The following is a 17,512-nucleotide window of genomic DNA, read 5'->3' as shown; positions in this document are numbered from 1 at the left end:
AAAAAAAAAAAAAAAAGAAGAAGAAACCATCATAAACAAGCTTAAAGACATTACAACCATTAATGACCAGCTTAAACCATTTTAGACCAGCAAACCAGAGCCTGGTCAGGCTGGTCTTCTGGCTGGTTTTAAAGGGTTTTAAGGGGACTTTTCAGTTGGTCAGGCTAGGAGTCCAGCTTAAACAGAAGCTTGGTCAGGCTGGGAGACCATCTTGAGCTAAGACCAGTTTAAACCATCTGCAAACCAGAACCTGGTCAGGCTAGTCTTTTGGCTAGTTTTTGAGGGTTTTCATCTGGTCAGGCTAGGAGTTCATTTTAAAATTACTTGTAGATCTCATATTATGCTTGATTATTGGATTCAGTCTTTTTGTCAACTTGTTTTCTTTCAATTAGCACAGGTTTTGTATTTCTTTTTGGAGCTGATTGATTGGATAATTTTGGTAATATTCCCTCATAAACTGAGGTGCATAAGATCAGATCAATGAGGTCTATGATCAACCAGTTCCCAAAAGAAATATAAAACCTGTGCTAATTAACAGAAAACAAGTTGACAAAAAGATTGAATCCAACATTTGGTAATAATATAGAATAACAAGAAATTTACAAGCAGTTTTTTGTAAGCCGGCGATTTTACAGGTTGTTTCCAATGTACTCTTTTATTATTTATTTATTTATTTATCATGATTTACCCATTTTCTGCTGTGATTTACTGCCTTTTCCTCCTTTTATTCTCTCTCAGGTTTGAGTTTAGTGGTCGGTCTGGTGCTGTATATCTCCAGTATAAATGATGAAGTGATGAACAGGCCTCGGGAGCCGGAGCAGTTCTTTCACTACCATTACGGCTGGTCGTTTGCCTTTGCTGCCAGCTCCTTCCTGCTCAAAGAGGTCAGTCACAGAGACAAGCAACTGTTAACACTTGAGCTGACTGCGTGTGCACTCTTATCACACAGCTCAGTTCATTAATATGCAGCTGTGTTTCACTGCTGTTAGCTGCTACACCAATAGGTCTGCCCTCATCAGTATGCATTCATTTTAGCTTTTGCTGGGGTGAAGGCTACACATTTCCGTTATGCTGCATATATGCTAATTCACTAAGTTCAGTGCAGCAATTTGTAAATGCCAACATCTAATGTCTGCAACAACCTCAACTTAAATTCTGACCAATACAATTAGTGTGCCTCCTCTATTTTAAAACCCACGAGCCGCCACTGCTTATTATATATATATGCATATACAGTGGGGTACAAAAGTCTGAGATCATACATTAAAAAAAAATCAAAATCTAATTTAAGCCTGGAAATAAAGTTTTAGGATTAATATATTGAATATAATTAATTCCTATGATGATAAAGATGATTTTGAAAATTTTGAAGTCTTCAATGTTGCATGATCCTTCAGAAATCATTCTAATATGCTAAATTGAAGCTTATTATTATTACTATCAGTGATGAAAACAGTTGTGCTGCTTAATATTTTTAACAGCATTTATTTGAAACCAACATCTTTTGTAACATTGTAAAAGTCTTTAGTGTCACGTTTGATCAATTTAATGCATCCTTTCTGAATAAAAGTATTAACACCTAAATTAAAAGTACTGATCCCAAATCTATAATTTTACCATTTATTTATTTTTTCAGTTCTTTTATGAAAATAGAAAAATAAAAGAAAAATTGATCATTTTGACCCATACAATGTTTTTTTGGCTATTGCTAAAAATATACCCCAGCGACTCAAGACTGGTTTTGTGGTCCAGGGTCACAAATGTCAACTTGTGATTAAATTTTAGCTCGATACATTGTGATACATTTTTTTTAGGATTCTTTGATGAACAGAAAGTGCAAAAGAACTGCATTTATTTGAAATAGAGTTCTTTCATAACATTATAATATGATAGTTTATTCAATCAAACTACATGAATACATTACTTTTGAATGTCTCTCAATCCAAAAGTATGCTTTTTGCCCCCCAGATGGTGTAGTTACAGCTAACTGGGTCATGCTAACCAGCCAAACTTGACCCCTCGGGCAGAGAGCATTTTTAATTGGCTAGTTTTCGGCTAAAAAAATACACAAGCTCAGCCCCAGACACTTTTTGGATATTTTTGCATAGGACTGTCACAGAGAAAGGTGCGATTTCTCAGAACATCTATTTGCAGTGATACCTGTTGGGTTGTAGGAACATTAGGGTTCCTGTTTTATCTGTTTTTACATTTTATCTGTGCTATTCCAAAAAAAAGACACTTGAATTTGAATTTAAAATGAATAATATTGGTGATTGACTAGTTTTGTTTTGCCAGGGTGCTGGTGTCATGTCTGTCTATCTCTTCATGAAACGTTACGCCGAAGAAGAGATGTATCGGCCCCACCCTGCGCTGTATCGCCCTCGCCTGTCTGAATGCAGTGACTACAGCGGCCAGTACCTGCACCCCGACTCGTGGCCTCCTCCTCAGCGTGGACGCAGCGGCTCCGAGGTGTCCAGCGACATCTCCATTCAGCTCAACCAGACCCCGCTGCCTCCTCCGCCCAAAAGCAGCAGGCCCTCCAATCCACCCACTTCCTCGGGCCCCTCCTCCGGGGCCAGCTATCACCTCCCACCTGCTTCCTCCTCCTCATCCTCTTCCTATCCTCACACCATCCACTCATCTCATTCCGGCGGCCACGCCCCTCAGTCCCTCCCAATGGCCACGCCCCCATATGCAGCCCCGCCCCCTCGCTACCACGCGCATATGCGTATGAGCGCCTCCCCGTGTTAGATTTCCTCTGTTTAAGATACTTAAACAACAGAAATATGGGCATAACATGAGATAAGAGGATAAAACTCCAGAGACTATGGGATCAAAAGGGTGCTAAGTTGAAAAGAGGTAGACGAGGAAGCACTTCACTTACAATTCTGTGCCTGAATGAAGTTTAACAGATTCTCAGAGCGAGATTAATAAGTGAGGGAATAGCATTTATACATATAGAAAGAATGTACGGTGGAGAAATACAACAGGAAAAGGTACAAAATACTGACTTGCTGAAAATAGTTGAGAACAACTGTACACATTTAAATTTGTATGTAAAATGTTTAAATCTTATTGCACACCCTAACATTTTTCATCCCTTCATACCTCATATATCATGAGCACCATGAGGCTATTTATACCATTTCTTGTTTATACTAAAGCAAAAAGACACGAATGTGCCCCAAAGGTGGCGGATTTCTTTAAATGGTGTCGCAGATTTATTTCAACAAGCAATTTCTGTACATAATGTATCAAGAGCAGTAGTCATCTAGTGTAGTCCAACATATTTTATCATGTGGGCAAAGAAAAGATTTGTCCTTTACTATCAATTTGTAATGTTTTTAGATTTGTACATCAGGGTAGATGTTCTACAAAGCTGACTGATGTTTCCTTACTGGGATGTTGTACGCTTGGCCCCACGGCCCTCAATATGCCTTGCATTTTGTTGTGCTCTCATATAAAAAAAAAACTAAACAAAAACAAAAAAAAAACACGTTTTAAAAACGTTTAGCAGTGGTATAGCACGATACAAAAAGGAAACGTTTGAAAATTTTAAACATATTTACCTTGAACGGAAAAGGAGGCTGACTCCTATATGAATTCACTGTTCAATCATCATCTTAAAAATGCAGTCGTTACTTCTCGTTTATTATTGCTATTATTACTACAACGATTAATTGTAAAGCTACATATATGTGACTATTGTACATTAGTCCTGTGCATATTGCAGCAGTGTTTCCGAGATCATGATTTAGAGTAATATGGGTTAATGAAAAATAACCGCAATCAACATGAGGAAGAATTCAAAAGCACAAAACAATGTGCTGTGGCTGTTTTCTCCACCTTGAGAGCTCCTGGTGTATTGCGCCATCTACTGGTCAAGCAGTATTAGTGCATCAAAGAAGCACTGAAGTACCTTGTCTGAACCACAAGTTGTATGAATCTGTATTCGCTTCATTGACTAAAATGAGTCAGCACTTCCATACCTGGTGCCTGCGGATGCTGCAGCGATTGAGCAATGCAGTAAAGACAGTTTGTCCAGTATGATTTTTATACCAATAAATCAGTCCCTTTTCCCAATGCATAAACGTTGACCTTTGTAGAAAAATATCCCTTAATAAATATTAACTCATAGATATTATCATATTGACCTGTTATGCCCTTAAAAACTAATATTTTAATGCACAAAAGCTTGAGCTATTTTCCAGAGTGTTATAACTGATAGAGTTCATTATTATGTGTAAATAAATACAGTATTACAATCCTAAATAGTTATGAAATACGAATAGTTATGAAGAACAGGACTGGATCCTGCTGGATCGTAAAGAAATACATAGCATAACAATTTATATTATAGCCATATTACAAGTGAAATATGCAGAATTGAAGGTATGATTTATGGAAAATAAAAAGAGCAAGAGGAATGATTTTTGATTCCTAATATTTATTCAAGCGTTGCTGATGGTACAAATTTAGTTTGCTTTTAAGTCTAAAATGTGAATATCTGTTGGTTTCTTGTCTTTTACTAATAATTGCGTTATAATGAGCTTTCTGCTCTTACAGATCCAAGTGACATTTGTTGTTGTTGCGGTCTGCGCTGAGGGTCTGACTTATAAATATGTATGTACCATTTTGCATGACATTTTTTCATCTTTATACTTTTCCTCTCAATCGTTTTTATTCTGTATTTATTTTTGCTTTTTCCCGGTTGGCTGTCCTTTGTCTTGATTTGTCTCTCCCAATGTCCCATTAAGCTAAAGCTGCCTCACTCATTTGACTTGTCTTTTCCTCTTTTACCCTTCATTTCTCTCTCTTCTCTCTCTCTCAGCCTTCCTGTCTTTAGTTTTCTGTTTTCAGTTATCAGTTTTGCATGCCTTTCATTCCATAATGCCAAAGCAATTGTGCCTGACTTAAGATGATGATGACAGTTATTATTATCATTATTATTATTGAAACGTGGCATTTCTTCTTTGTAATCTGGAATTTGCTTAATAATAAATTAAAAAACAAAACAAAAAAATGCACATCAAATGACTTGTGTTTTATGTCCAGTGTATTGCTAATACATTTACTGTACGCTTGTTCTTTAATTTGATATTTAAAAACGCAGAACAAAAATACAGAAATTATTATTATATGGTATGCAATATGACAGCATAAAATAAAGTGTTACCCTTTTCCATTATAATTAGAATTTCATAGATGCAAGTATTTTGTGCGGGCAGTGAAATTAATCAAGATGAAAACAATGTAATTTGGCATAAAACCCTTAAAAATAAGCAGAATTATTTATTGATCACATGGTAAATTTCACCATGGTTTTCATATTGTGGTTTTCTTTATTGCTTTTATATTGACAAGTTCATGTTCACATTCAAATCATTCTCATCTTGCTATATATTCCTTATGCAGGTCAATGCAGTTTTGCTGTACATCAGAGAGACGTTTCTTAATATTCTCAATGGTTTAAAAACACCCTAGAAAGAGGCCAATGCCAGCTGGTTTTATTAATGAAATTTTGCCTGTGGGTGATGAAAGTATCTCTTTTAAGCTTTTGAATGAAACCACAGTTAATATATCTGTATAATCAGATGACAATATAAGCATGTCTGTGGGGCAGGAATTGTGGGGCGAATGAGTGACTGGGTGACTCGCTTGTGGAGAAATGAGTAAACGCTGGAGGAGTGTGAGTTGATGGGTCAGTGCATCAGCAATGAGCACTTGCTAATGTTCGGGTCATGTGCTTTAGATCCAGTATCGACTTCATGCATGAAATTCCATTGATTCCTTCTTTCTCGTCTATGGCCTTGAAAGAACTTGGGAAATAATCTTGAGGCATAATTTACCCAGAGTGCTCAATGCACCATGTTTGTAAAAGTATGATCGTATTATTGCTGCAACAGCATCAACTGAATCTGAGGAATTGCTTTCATGGCAAAAATAAACTAGTGACAGAATAAACACCCATATGTATAAGGAACCACAGTCTCTAATACATGCATCTCTCAGTGAGGGATGTTTGAAGCACTACATAACTGAGTGCTGATAATCAGCATTTCTTCTCTACCTGAAGATGTGTGGGCGAACAGTGGCTGGTCTCTCTCTCTCTCTCTCTCCCTTTTTCTCTCTCAGAAGAAAAAACATTGAAGAACACATGAGCAAATGAATACATGAAGCATATCGTCAGCATTTGCCAAGACATAAAAATAAATACATCACACGGCGTACTAGATTAAATAGTCACACCAACCTACTGGAGTCCTTACAATTTTACAGTGGTTTAAAATGCCACTAATTGAAATATATACTGTATATTACATCCAGCTTATTTCCACCTTGATCCATTTTTACACTAACAATCTTGTGAGTTTGGTTGGTCAAGTCTGATTAATTGGCAAATTGGGGGGGTTCATTATGCCTTTTCAGGGATCCAAAGCCCACCACCCCCTGCCTTATTGATATCAGACGATGTTATTTCCCCTTTATGTGAGTAAATTGATATTGCGAATGCTTTTCTTTACAAATATTGGACTAAAAGTGGACTAACTTTAAGTGTTGTGTAAAATAAGTGTAACTTCAGCAATTTTGTATATGATTTAATTGCTCTCTGATCTTAGTTGAATTTCACTACATATAGGCTTTGTGTGTGTGTGTGTGTGTGTGTGAGAGAGAGAGAGAGAGAGAGAGAGAGAGAGACAGAGAGGGAAAACGATAACATTCTGACCAAAACATGTCATATAGACTGTCAAATAGTCATTGCCCTCATTAGCCATATTAAAGTTCCTTTCCCTTTAAGGTTTTTAATGGCTTGAAAGTGTGTGTCAGATAATGAAACAATCAAAAAATAAATAAATAAATTACAAAGAAAATGTTATGTGCCGTTTTAAAATCTTAGGCTAATTCTGAGATGGTCAAACAGCCTACGATCAATCCATTCTTCACTCTCTGACAGAATCTATATCATTTGTTCGATTAGTTCAGGTCTGTCATCCCGTTCCTAGAGAACTGTGATTTGTTTCTTGATCAATATTAAGCAAGTCCTGTCGGCTAATTCCTGTTTCACCATCGTTTATTCATATGAACACAACTGTCTCTTAACGCCCCCTCATTCACCGCCTCTCCAGAGCCGCCTCAAAGATTTACGACCAAAAAGCAACAGGGATACATGTCTAAACTGCTAAGGTAAGGCGAAAGAACATCAAGCAGTTACATTTTTATACGATTTGGCAGATTTTAAGCAGATTCCTTTAGATTTATTTATAGAATATCGGAAATGAATCGTGAAATTTAACTGACGCTCTGTGGTCGCTTTACTTGAAGCTTCAGCCGATTGATAAGCGATTCATTCGAATCAGTTTTTGTGCTTTTTGTGTTTAAAGAACGTGTTTTATGCTATTTCTATAGACAGTTGTTTGTGAATATTGTGAAATTACTGTTTCAGTCGCGTCTCGATGGCAGATGCGCGAGCTCAATGGAGACGCGCGCGGACTGAACGCTTCTAGTAACGCTCTCAGGAGAAATATCTGCCAGTCATTTTAATGGCTGAGGTGAATCAGTCATTGGTTTATGTTGTATCATATCCCTTTAAGGCCAAAACAACAAATCATTGATCGTCTGAATGTCCGTTGGCACTGCAATATCGCAACGTGTTGCACTAGTGGCACTGACCTATACAACCAAGAGATGTGATGTTAATTGACACTTTACACTTGACAATTGAGGTGATAAATTACATTTATGCACGTATATTATATCATAATAATTGTAAGTCCACCTCAAAATTATTGGATGCTTTTCCATTCATTCATTCATTCACACCAAAGACGCAAATGTCTTCTGGTGCTTAACCTATAGTGCCAATGTGTTTTAATAAAAATGCGGTTACGTTTAATGGCTCTAAAATGCTTTTATATGTGACAACAGCAATAATGGAAGCAATGGGAACTGGCTGCATGTGCAGTTTAAATCACTGGTTTAGAGAAAAATAGAGAAAAAGGCAAGTTTGAACCATTCCTGCAAGGCGCTCGAATCCTCTGTTGTTTCTATCAGACATGACACATGGTTGCCATGTTATATGAATGTTTCCATGCTGGGAGGCCATTAGTGCCCTACAGAAGCTTATTCATATGTATCATTAAAACACTAGCTTGCCCTTTCTCCACAAACTTGGCTAATATGTGGCCAGAGGATGGCCTGCTGTTTAGTCCCCCAAAGTATTTTTAGTGTTTTTATATTATTTCATTATTGTATAGCCTATTATATATATATAATATATATATTACAAATATTTTAAAATTATTTATATAGTTACAGGTATACTACTACTACTACTACTACTACTACTACTACTACTACTACTACTACTACTACTACTACTAATAATAATAATAATAATAATAATAATTATTATTATTATTATTATTATTAAGTTCATCATGCATAATATAGATGTAAGAATTTTAGAATAAAATAGAATGAAGGTTGAAATGCATTTAATATATTATCAATATTTTTATATTATAAATTAAAATATTGATTTTGGCATAATAACAACAATATTATTTTTATTATTTATTTATTATTATTGTATTTTTATTATTTATAATTCTATATTCAATCTTATTTTATTTTTTTTCTAGTCACCAAGGTATATTATTCTTTTTAATCAATATTAAATGTATGTACTGTAGGTGTGAGAAGTTTTCATTAGGATCTTTGCAGAGCCCAAAAGTGTTGCGAACAAAAACGGCATGCACTTTAATTATATTATAGTATAAATTAAAATATTATTTTAAAAAATATTCTGTTGGTTACAGATATAATCTTCTTCTTAAATTCAGTACATGCATAATATGCTGTATGTGTAAGAAATTTTCAATAAAAGAGACTGTAAGTTGCATTCTTTTATTATATCAATATTTTCATATTATAAATGAATATATTAATTTTGGCATAATAGCAAGTATTTTAATTCATTATCTAATATTTTTCTTAAAATACATTTTATTTTATTGTCTTCTGCCACGAGGGTATACTATGTATATATATATATATATATATATGTATGTGTGTGTGTGTGTGTGTGTGTGTGTTTAATTATTAATGTATGTAGGTGTGAGAACATTTGTATATGGAGGATCTTTGATGTGTTTATCTCATTTCATTAATCTTCCTTTGTGTGTGTTCAACTGTGGTGTTTGTTACTGTTTGGTTTCCTGTGTCTGAGAATGAGCATGAGTGACAAGACTCTGAACAGACAGAACAAAACTCTAAGTAACTGCCTATTAGAGTCTGAGCTCGTCGTGGGGGGACAGATCTGCTGTCCTCACTGTGCATGTCATTACCTCATCACCATATGGTCAGAAAAGAACACTGATTGAAGCCACCCGCCAGGTGTATTCAGAACATCCATGACAATCGAGGGTTTGGCAAATCACAAGGTATGTTATGAGGAATCCACCCCCCCCCCCTACACACACACACACACACACACTAGCATCACCTCACTCACCAACATCACACACCATCCTGTTCTGTTCTCGACTTCAGAATGCGCTGTTGCCATGGTGATGGAATGGCGCACGCTCTGTCTTGCTTTCTCTCTATTCTCTTTTTCTTTATATATCCCTTGCTCTTCCCGCGGATGTATGGGCGATGTAACCATCTAGATTCACCGCTCGCCTGGATGAAATACATGTACTGCTGTCATGATAACGATCTTTTAATGGCAAGAATGTAATCTCAAGCTGTTTTTTCCCCTCCAGCATGCACCTTAAACACGTTGTGTCTCTTTCAGCTCTGTTCTCATTGTTTGTTTCTCCTCAGGAGGAGAAGCAGTAGGATTCCTGCCATGAAATCTCTCTAAGAGGAGAAAAGCAGCGAAACCTAGAAAATCTACACCCACCCACGGGCAGGAGACAGGGGGAGAGAGAAAGAAAGAAAGAGAGAGTGGAGGGGAGCGTGAAAGAGGGGAGAAAGAAAGAGCAAGGGATAACAGTCGATGGATGCTGCTTGGACACTCTGGTTGGTACAATCTTCAGTGACAAGGACCGGAGAGCTGCAGGAATGGATGGGAAGGGAAGACACATTCCTCCAGGTAATCGGATCTCATTAATGGCTGCCGGTGCTGTGCAGAGACCACTGTGTCTTATGCTTGTTGTCATGTTTAGTGAAATGCTCTTGAGTGAGAGTCTGAACATGTTCTGCTGGATGACAGCATAATTTTCAGCTTACTGTTGTCTTATCTGGGAACTTTCTTGCAGACATCTTCAGATGTTCCAAAAGTGTTCATTGCCAGTCTTAGTTTATGCGTTCTGCTTAGTTTCTCATGAGTTAATTGTGTTCTTTATTTCTCTGATCTCTGTTTGGAATACTTGATTGGTCAATTGTGGAACTGAGCTGTAAAATGTTTTTTGGCCACTAAACCATTGTACATGGAAACATGCCGGTGCTACTTTCATGTCACTCAGATTATGAAGACATTGCTATATTGTAACAAAGCATTTGAACTAAGTAGTCCATAGAAAAAGTACCTTGAATTGCAGAATAAATATAATATAGAAATTAATATTATAAATATATAATTATAATAAGACGAATGCATTTTTATAATTTTGAATATATGTAATATTATATTATATATGTATTATTACATACAGAATCATTATAATGATATAATAATATTGTCAGAGGAGGATAACTAATAATGAGACACACCTGGAACAAATCAAACTACATTGGGACAGGAACAGGAAGGACCAAATAAGGAAAACAGGAACTAAACGGGAACATACACGTGACAAATATAGAATACTCTATATATAGTATATATATAGTGCTGAGTGTTGTTGCATGTTGTAATCAACAATTTTTCATAATATAAAGCTAATCTATTACTAATAGATCAGTATTTAATATCTACATATATTTTTATATTTAATAATATAATATTTATAATATAATATAATATTTAATAAGTAGTGTAACGTACACTCAGCTGGACATTATTGCAAAAGGTTGGGGTTTATTTTGTGATAATGACTGGCTGGCTGTATATATATATATATATATATATATATATATATTAGATCTGTTTTACCCTCTGTTTTTCATGTTTGGGTTCATTATGTTATTTTGTAATGGTCTGTCTAAAGTAATATAATATGGAAAAACTCTCCAATGAATACCTTAATATTTCAATGAATAATTTGGTTCTTTTTCAATTTGCACAAAAAAGAAGATTCACCCGTCTATAGTTAGAAAATGGTGGCCATGTATAATCAATTTCTATAGTTAGGAAATGGTGGCCATGTATAATCAATTTAATTTGTATCGCTGTTACCGAAATCATTTTTTTAAGTGTTGTATTAAACATAAAACGTCAGTCACGTGATTGCTCTTATATGTTCTTGTAGCACTATTTGAGATTCACTGAACAGAGATTTTGGTTCAGCTATGTATTTTTTGCAGTCTGCATTCAGTCAGCGGACAAATTTAGCTTTATTAATCAGAAACAATCTAATCTTCTGCAAGGAAGCACTGGACCATAGCCCTAAATATCTTTCGTCCAGATCAACATGCTTGAATTGCTCCTTATAAAAGATCTATCCATGCAAAGAAATGCTCAGTTACAACTGTCTTGTGACTGTTCACAGTAACTGCCTGGCAACTACGTGCCCATGGGACTATGAGCAGTTTGGTTATGATCTAAAAGCTGTGACCTTTTTGACCTTTGCACTTTATTGCAGTATTTATTTTTTTATTGTATATTCAGAGATGTGCATTCTTCACCAATGTTGCATTGGCATTTGCTCACCATCTCAGCAACCTATATTTGGACACACTGATGACATTTGTGCATCTTGGTTCAAAATGTCCTCACAAAATGCAATGTGAACTGATCTCCCAACACTTGATATGTTCTGCAGGATCACATGTTCATCTCGTCTACTTCTTCCTGTAACCTTGGGCTCCGATTACAATCTTTCTTCATGTTTTTTATTTATACCCATCTTTTCAACACTGTCCACTTCACTAAGCTTTCTGTTCATACTCTTTTAGCTCCTCGTTAACCAGAGCCGTGTTTCTGTTCATGACTTCAGCCATGGTGTGGTGCGAGCGGGGAATTCAGGTGCTTCTCACCACTGTGGGAGCATTCGCAGCCTTCGCCTTGATGACCGTGGCCATTGGCACGGACTACTGGCTGTACGCTCGGGCCTTTATCTGCAACAGCACTGCCAACTCCTCTCAGGATGACCCCCACAACAAGGACAAGAAGGATCCTGGAGCCCTCACCCACTCCGGCCTCTGGAGGATTTGCTGCCTGGAAGGTAAGTGAACGGTTGTGTTTGTGTGTGTTGTGAAGGAATGGGCCGTGTATGTATGGAAGGGGAAATGGTGCATGAAGAAGGTCCCCACCTGTGCAGTTTGCGCAAGTGATTCATAAAAGTTATATTGTAGAGGGGAAAGTGGCTGGATTTGAGATTGTGTTATGTGTTATGTGGTCTGGACGACCGACCTAACATTGCAGTTCTTTTTTGCAGCTCTGTTTTGATCAATGCTGCTTAATAGACATTTTTAGAGGGGCAGTTCAAGTGCTCAAGAGCTTTTTTGGAGTGCATTTTATGTACAAACATGACTGAATCTGTCAGGAAAGATAGTTTGGGGTTAGTAAGATTTTTTTAAATGTTTTGGAAATAAGTCTCTTATGCTCATGAAGGCTGCATTTATTTGATCAAAGCTGATTTTTCAGCAGCCATTATTCTAGCCTTCAGTGTGACACGATTCTTTAGAAATCATTATAATATGCTGATATGATGCTTAAGAAACATTTATTATTATTATTAATGTTGAAAACAGTTGTGCTGCTTAATATTTTCTTCAGGATTCTTTAATGAATAGAAAGAACAGGATTTATTTGAAATAGAAATCTTTTGTAACATTGTAAAAGTCTTTAATGTCTCTTTTGATCAATTTAATGGATCCTTGCTGAATAAAAGTATTAATTTCAGTCCTTTTATGACATTTATATTTGAATTGTCCTTTTCTGAACATTTAAATTGCAAAGAAATCAGAATCAAAGCATTACAGAATTAAGCAGTAAGGTGACTATATTCACAAAATAACATGGCCTCAAATGCCTTATTGCTTTTACGAAATGAGTACAACTTTAATATTAAGGACACAAATTCTCTTTGAAACTCTTTTTAAGAGTGAGGTCTACAAATGTCAACTTGCGATTCAATTTTGTTTTTGTTTTCTCCATTAGGATCTGTTTCTTCCTGACTGCAGTCAGATTGATTCACTCATATTTAATAATATGGTTCATTAAAAAAAAAAAAATCTCATGTTACCACATCAAGTACATTTTTTAGGTTTAGGAAGGTTGTTGTTACAGAGAAAAACAAAACCAGGCCAGTGAGTCAGAACCCTAACACAAACTGATTTCACTGTCTAGCTTTAGGGTTACTTTAAAGTTATCAAAAGCATTGTGGGAAGTGCTGCCTCCAGATCATTTTAACCATTTTAACCATTGGGCTCTGCATGGGCTCTCCATTGGGCTCTGGGTGTCCATGTTAAGCTAGTTGTTTTAACAGTACAGTACCTCCTTTGCTCTAGCCAGGTCTCAAGAGACAGGTTTGAAACAGAAATGGGCTGTATTGTTACCATTTGCATTGTAAAACCTATGAGTACATGTCAATGGCTATGATTATGTGGTGAGTCATTGCAGGTCAAAGGTGCCATGCTGCTCTCTCGTTGCATTTGCAGCATAATCAAACCAGACAAAAACAAAGTCATTTTGACTTATTATATTGCTCCCTTTGGTTCTCTGCTTTATATAACGCAAACTGATCTGTTTTTTAAGGGAAATGTTCTTTACTTTACTAAGTGTTTCTTATCAAATTGCACTGTCCACTATATAATAAATGTAAAATATTAATAAGTTTTGCAAAAATAATTCTGTTGCAAAAGTCTCTACACATTTTCATGTAACAGGTAATATATATTATAAGTAAGTGAGCGATTCAGTAACAGAACCAGTAATGCATGAGTTTGTGATTCTTTTTGAACAATTGATTAAAGGTGCCATAGAATGGAAAACTGTATTTACCTTGGCATAGTTGAATAATAACAGTTCTGTACATGGAAATGACATACCGTAAGCCTCAAACACCATTGTTTTCTCCTTCTTATGTAAATCTCGTGCATGCAAAAGACCACTGAAAAATAGGCGAATCAGAACATAACACCGACTGTGACGTTACAGTCGGGATCACTAATAGTTACGCCCCCAACATTTGCATATACCCGCCCATGTTCTATGCCTGCCGCCAGCCGAACCTGCACAGCCGAATCATCAGAAGTTCTGCAGGTATTGTGAAGAAACAAGCGAGGATAATAGCGAAAATGGCAGATCATGGAAATAAATGTTATGTTCCAGGCTGTGCAGGTGATGTGATGTGCAGGGATGGGTTGGTGTCTGTATTCAGAAAGGCACGGAAAACAAATAACGCGTTCTAATAAAATAACGCGAGCCACTAAAGGGACATGGTTAGCTGCTTGCTAGCGGTAGCCTGTTATATTACAGTACATTGACTGAGGATGATGGCGAATGATTTACAGATTCTGATAAATCACTATTATACACATGCATACAAAATTATTCCAGTAATTTTAATTTTTTTTTTATTATTTTACTTTTCGGGTTTTTCTGACTGTTTTTTTTTTTTTATTGAGTGGAGTGGAGGAAAAACATTCATATTAATATTAATGCCTTCTTAGTCACCCTTAGATACTAGAACATTTCTGCAAAAGCAAAAATAAATAAAACCATTTTCTTCATTAAAAAAAATGGTTTCATACAGAATTGCTCAAGATTCTTGGCACACAAAAATGAAAAAGGCTTGTTCGCCATCCTGCGGCATGAAATAAAAACAGCAAGCACTGGGAGACTGCATATGCAGTGCACCAACATGTTGTCTAAAGTGAATGATTTATATCACACGGGAGAGCACTGCATGACGCCTTTGACCTGGGGTGACTCCCAGCCATTGACATCTACTCTGAATCCATTTTCAACAAAACACCTCAGCCACTCTTTGACTAAACCCCATTCAAACACCTTTTTTTTTCTTTTAGCCTTTTGTCAGTTTTATTTATAGGGAAATTGACAAATAAGACAGGAAATGATTAGGGGAGACTGAAATGTTGCAGGCTGAACTCAAACAAGTCGCCCAAACAAGTGCTGCATCACCGATGCTAATTGCTACTTTATTTAGTTTTTCAGAAACCAGAAAATATGGTGACACTTTTGAAAGATTCTCTCTCTCTGATTCTCTTTAGGATTAAAGAGAGGAGTGTGTTCCCAGATTAATCATTTCCCAGATGATGCTGATTATGACCAGGATGCTGCAGAGTACCTTTTACGTGAGTCAGGAGTGTTGATTTGTGCATGTTTTATGGACTATAACTGATTTTTGCATTATAAATATTGGGGTATGGGGAAAACCAATACATTTGAACGTAAGTTTTTGACCATTTTTGTCTCTGTTTGTTTTATTTTTTCTTCTCAGGTGTAGTCAGGGCCTCCAGTATATTTCCTATCCTCAGTGCCATATTATTGCTGCTAGGTGGAGTGTGTGTGGCTTCTAGTCGGTTCTACAAGACCAAAAGACACATCATTTTGGGAGCAGGCATTTTGTTTGTAGTGGCAGGTAACATTTCTCATTATGACACATGTAGGATCCTAATTTACAGTCATTTGTGATGGGGTGAATTCACTCAACTTTTTTTTTTTTTGGTGCTTTTGTGTGCCGTATTTCAGTACCTATCTAAAATCCAGCATATTAGTAGTGTTATTGTTAACAAAAACTAAAGCTATTAAAAACCATTTTCATTAATTGAAATGAAGCTGAAATAAAATAAAGAATAAAATGACAGATGAAAAACTTTGATGATGAAAATGTTGCCATGGCTGAAATGAAAAAGGGCTAAAATTACTCAAACTAAATGAAATAAAAATAAATTAAAGCTAAATAAATCTAAAGCCAAAAAAATGGCAAAAGCACAACAAAATTACAACATTTTAAAATAAAACTAAAATGAATCTTTTCAGAACAATCACACATCATTTCTATGCAAACTAGGTTTATTATAGAGCATTATTCAATCAGTGCTGTTAGTCTGGTGTAATTAATATTTGGCTGGTATGGTTAGAGTTAGATTTATTAAACAGAATTTAGAACTATGGCATCAGCGGTTGCTTCATTCATTCTTAGTGAATTCACCCCAGAGTGTTTGAATCCTTGCTTTGTATTAAAAATAAAACTGTTGACCTAAACAAACAAACAAACAAACATTTTGTTTTGAATTGATCCAGGCCTGAGCAACATCATAGGTGTCATTGTATACATCTCGGCGGCGCTCAGTGACATCTCTCCCAAAAAGGATGAGGACAAGAAGTGGCACTACTCCTACGGGTGGTCCTTCTACTTCGGCGGCCTGTCGTTCATCCTGGCGGAAGTGGTAGGTGTGCTGGCCGTCAACATTTACATCGAGCGCAACAAAGAACTACGCTGCCGTTCGCGCACTGACCTCTTCCGCAGCACGACCTCGGCTGTGTTACGCCTGCCGGGATATCGCTTCCGCCGGCGCTCCTCCCGCTCCAGCTCACGCTCCACAGCGGAGCCGACCCGCTCCCGCGAGCAGTCCCCCACCTCCACCATCACTCCCAAGAACTTCGGCCCGCCCCTGGCCGCCAGCCCGCCACCCTTTTCAGTAGCCACGCTTCCCAATCCGCATACGCATTCCGGAGGAGGGATGGGGGATATATCCATGTACACGCTAGGCAGGGAAGGTAAGCCACCCATGTATGGTACAGTCGACCGTGCCACACTCTACCAGCTGCACAATTACTTTCCGACAAAGGAGGGCGGCGGAGGAGCGGTCATGACGGGAACGCTGCCTTCTCTGTCCAAGTCGAACCTGGCTGCATCGACCAACGCCACCCTCAATACCTCATCTTCCTCCGGCCCCCAGCAGCCGCCACTGTCCGCCGGCTCCTCCGCCACCATGGAGAGGGATCGAGGGCTGGGTACCTTGGATCGACTTGGTAAAGGAGACAGTTCAAACACTAACACTCTCAACAGGAGAACAACACCTGTGTAACGAAAAGCTGGAGGGGGAGGGAAGAGAGTGACGGGGAAAACAAGCGATTACATGAATTGGAAGTAAAGCGGGAAGGGGGGAAACGGGAGAAGGGCTGAGAAACAAAACAAGGTCCGCTTGCAAGACGACAAAGAAGTGAATAAGAAGGCAATACATCCTCTTTTTTTCCTCATTTTTGAACATGGTGACTTGAGTAACAGAATTCCATCCGCACTTCTTATTGATTCATGTTGAAATACTCGATGTGTGTGATGGTGATCTTTCGGTTCTTCAAGCTCTTTCAATTCCAGTGCTTTATCATCAGGTTATGCCTGTAACTTATTTAGCATTCCAATAGAGTTGT

At 37.2% G+C, this 17,512-nt stretch overlaps 2 protein-coding genes across 4 annotated transcripts in view; both read left to right on the top strand.

Annotated features, from left to right (window-relative positions):
* Nucleotides 1–4,981, top strand: part of LOC107739516 (voltage-dependent calcium channel gamma-7 subunit-like) — an 18,130-nt gene extending 13,149 nt beyond the window's left edge. For both annotated transcript variants that reach the window (XM_016551655.1, XM_016551656.1), the window contains exons 5-6: nucleotides 739–884; nucleotides 2,296–4,981. In XM_016551655.1, the coding sequence (XP_016407141.1) occupies nucleotides 739–884; nucleotides 2,296–2,751 (602 nt within the window). In that variant the 3' untranslated portion in view covers nucleotides 2,752–4,981. The remainder of the gene's footprint in view (nucleotides 1–738; nucleotides 885–2,295) is intronic.
* A 2,095-nt stretch (nucleotides 4,982–7,076) lies between these two features.
* Nucleotides 7,077–17,263, top strand: LOC107739619 (voltage-dependent calcium channel gamma-4 subunit-like). Of its 2 annotated transcripts, none has more exons than XM_016551781.1 (6): nucleotides 7,077–7,185; nucleotides 9,829–10,099; nucleotides 12,105–12,332; nucleotides 15,346–15,429; nucleotides 15,576–15,716; nucleotides 16,382–17,263. In XM_016551781.1, exons 2-6 carry the CDS (start codon nucleotides 10,069–10,071, stop codon nucleotides 17,167–17,169), a joined length of 1,272 nt encoding a protein of 423 aa, XP_016407267.1. In that variant the 5' UTR covers nucleotides 7,077–7,185; nucleotides 9,829–10,068; the 3' UTR covers nucleotides 17,170–17,263. The 2 variants fall into 2 exon arrangements, with proteins under 2 accessions (XP_016407267.1, XP_016407269.1); XM_016551783.1 differs by lacking the exon at nucleotides 7,077–7,185 and adding an exon at nucleotides 9,620–9,699.
* The last annotated feature ends 249 nt before the right edge of the window (nucleotides 17,264–17,512 follow it).

The sequence above is a fragment of the Sinocyclocheilus rhinocerous genome, unplaced genomic scaffold, assembly GCF_001515625.1.
Source record: "Sinocyclocheilus rhinocerous isolate Xijiao unplaced genomic scaffold, SAMN03320098_v1.1 scaffold314, whole genome shotgun sequence".
NCBI classification, from domain to species: domain Eukaryota; kingdom Metazoa; phylum Chordata; class Actinopteri; order Cypriniformes; family Cyprinidae; genus Sinocyclocheilus; species Sinocyclocheilus rhinocerous.
This window is presented reverse-complemented; position numbering and strand designations above follow the sequence as displayed.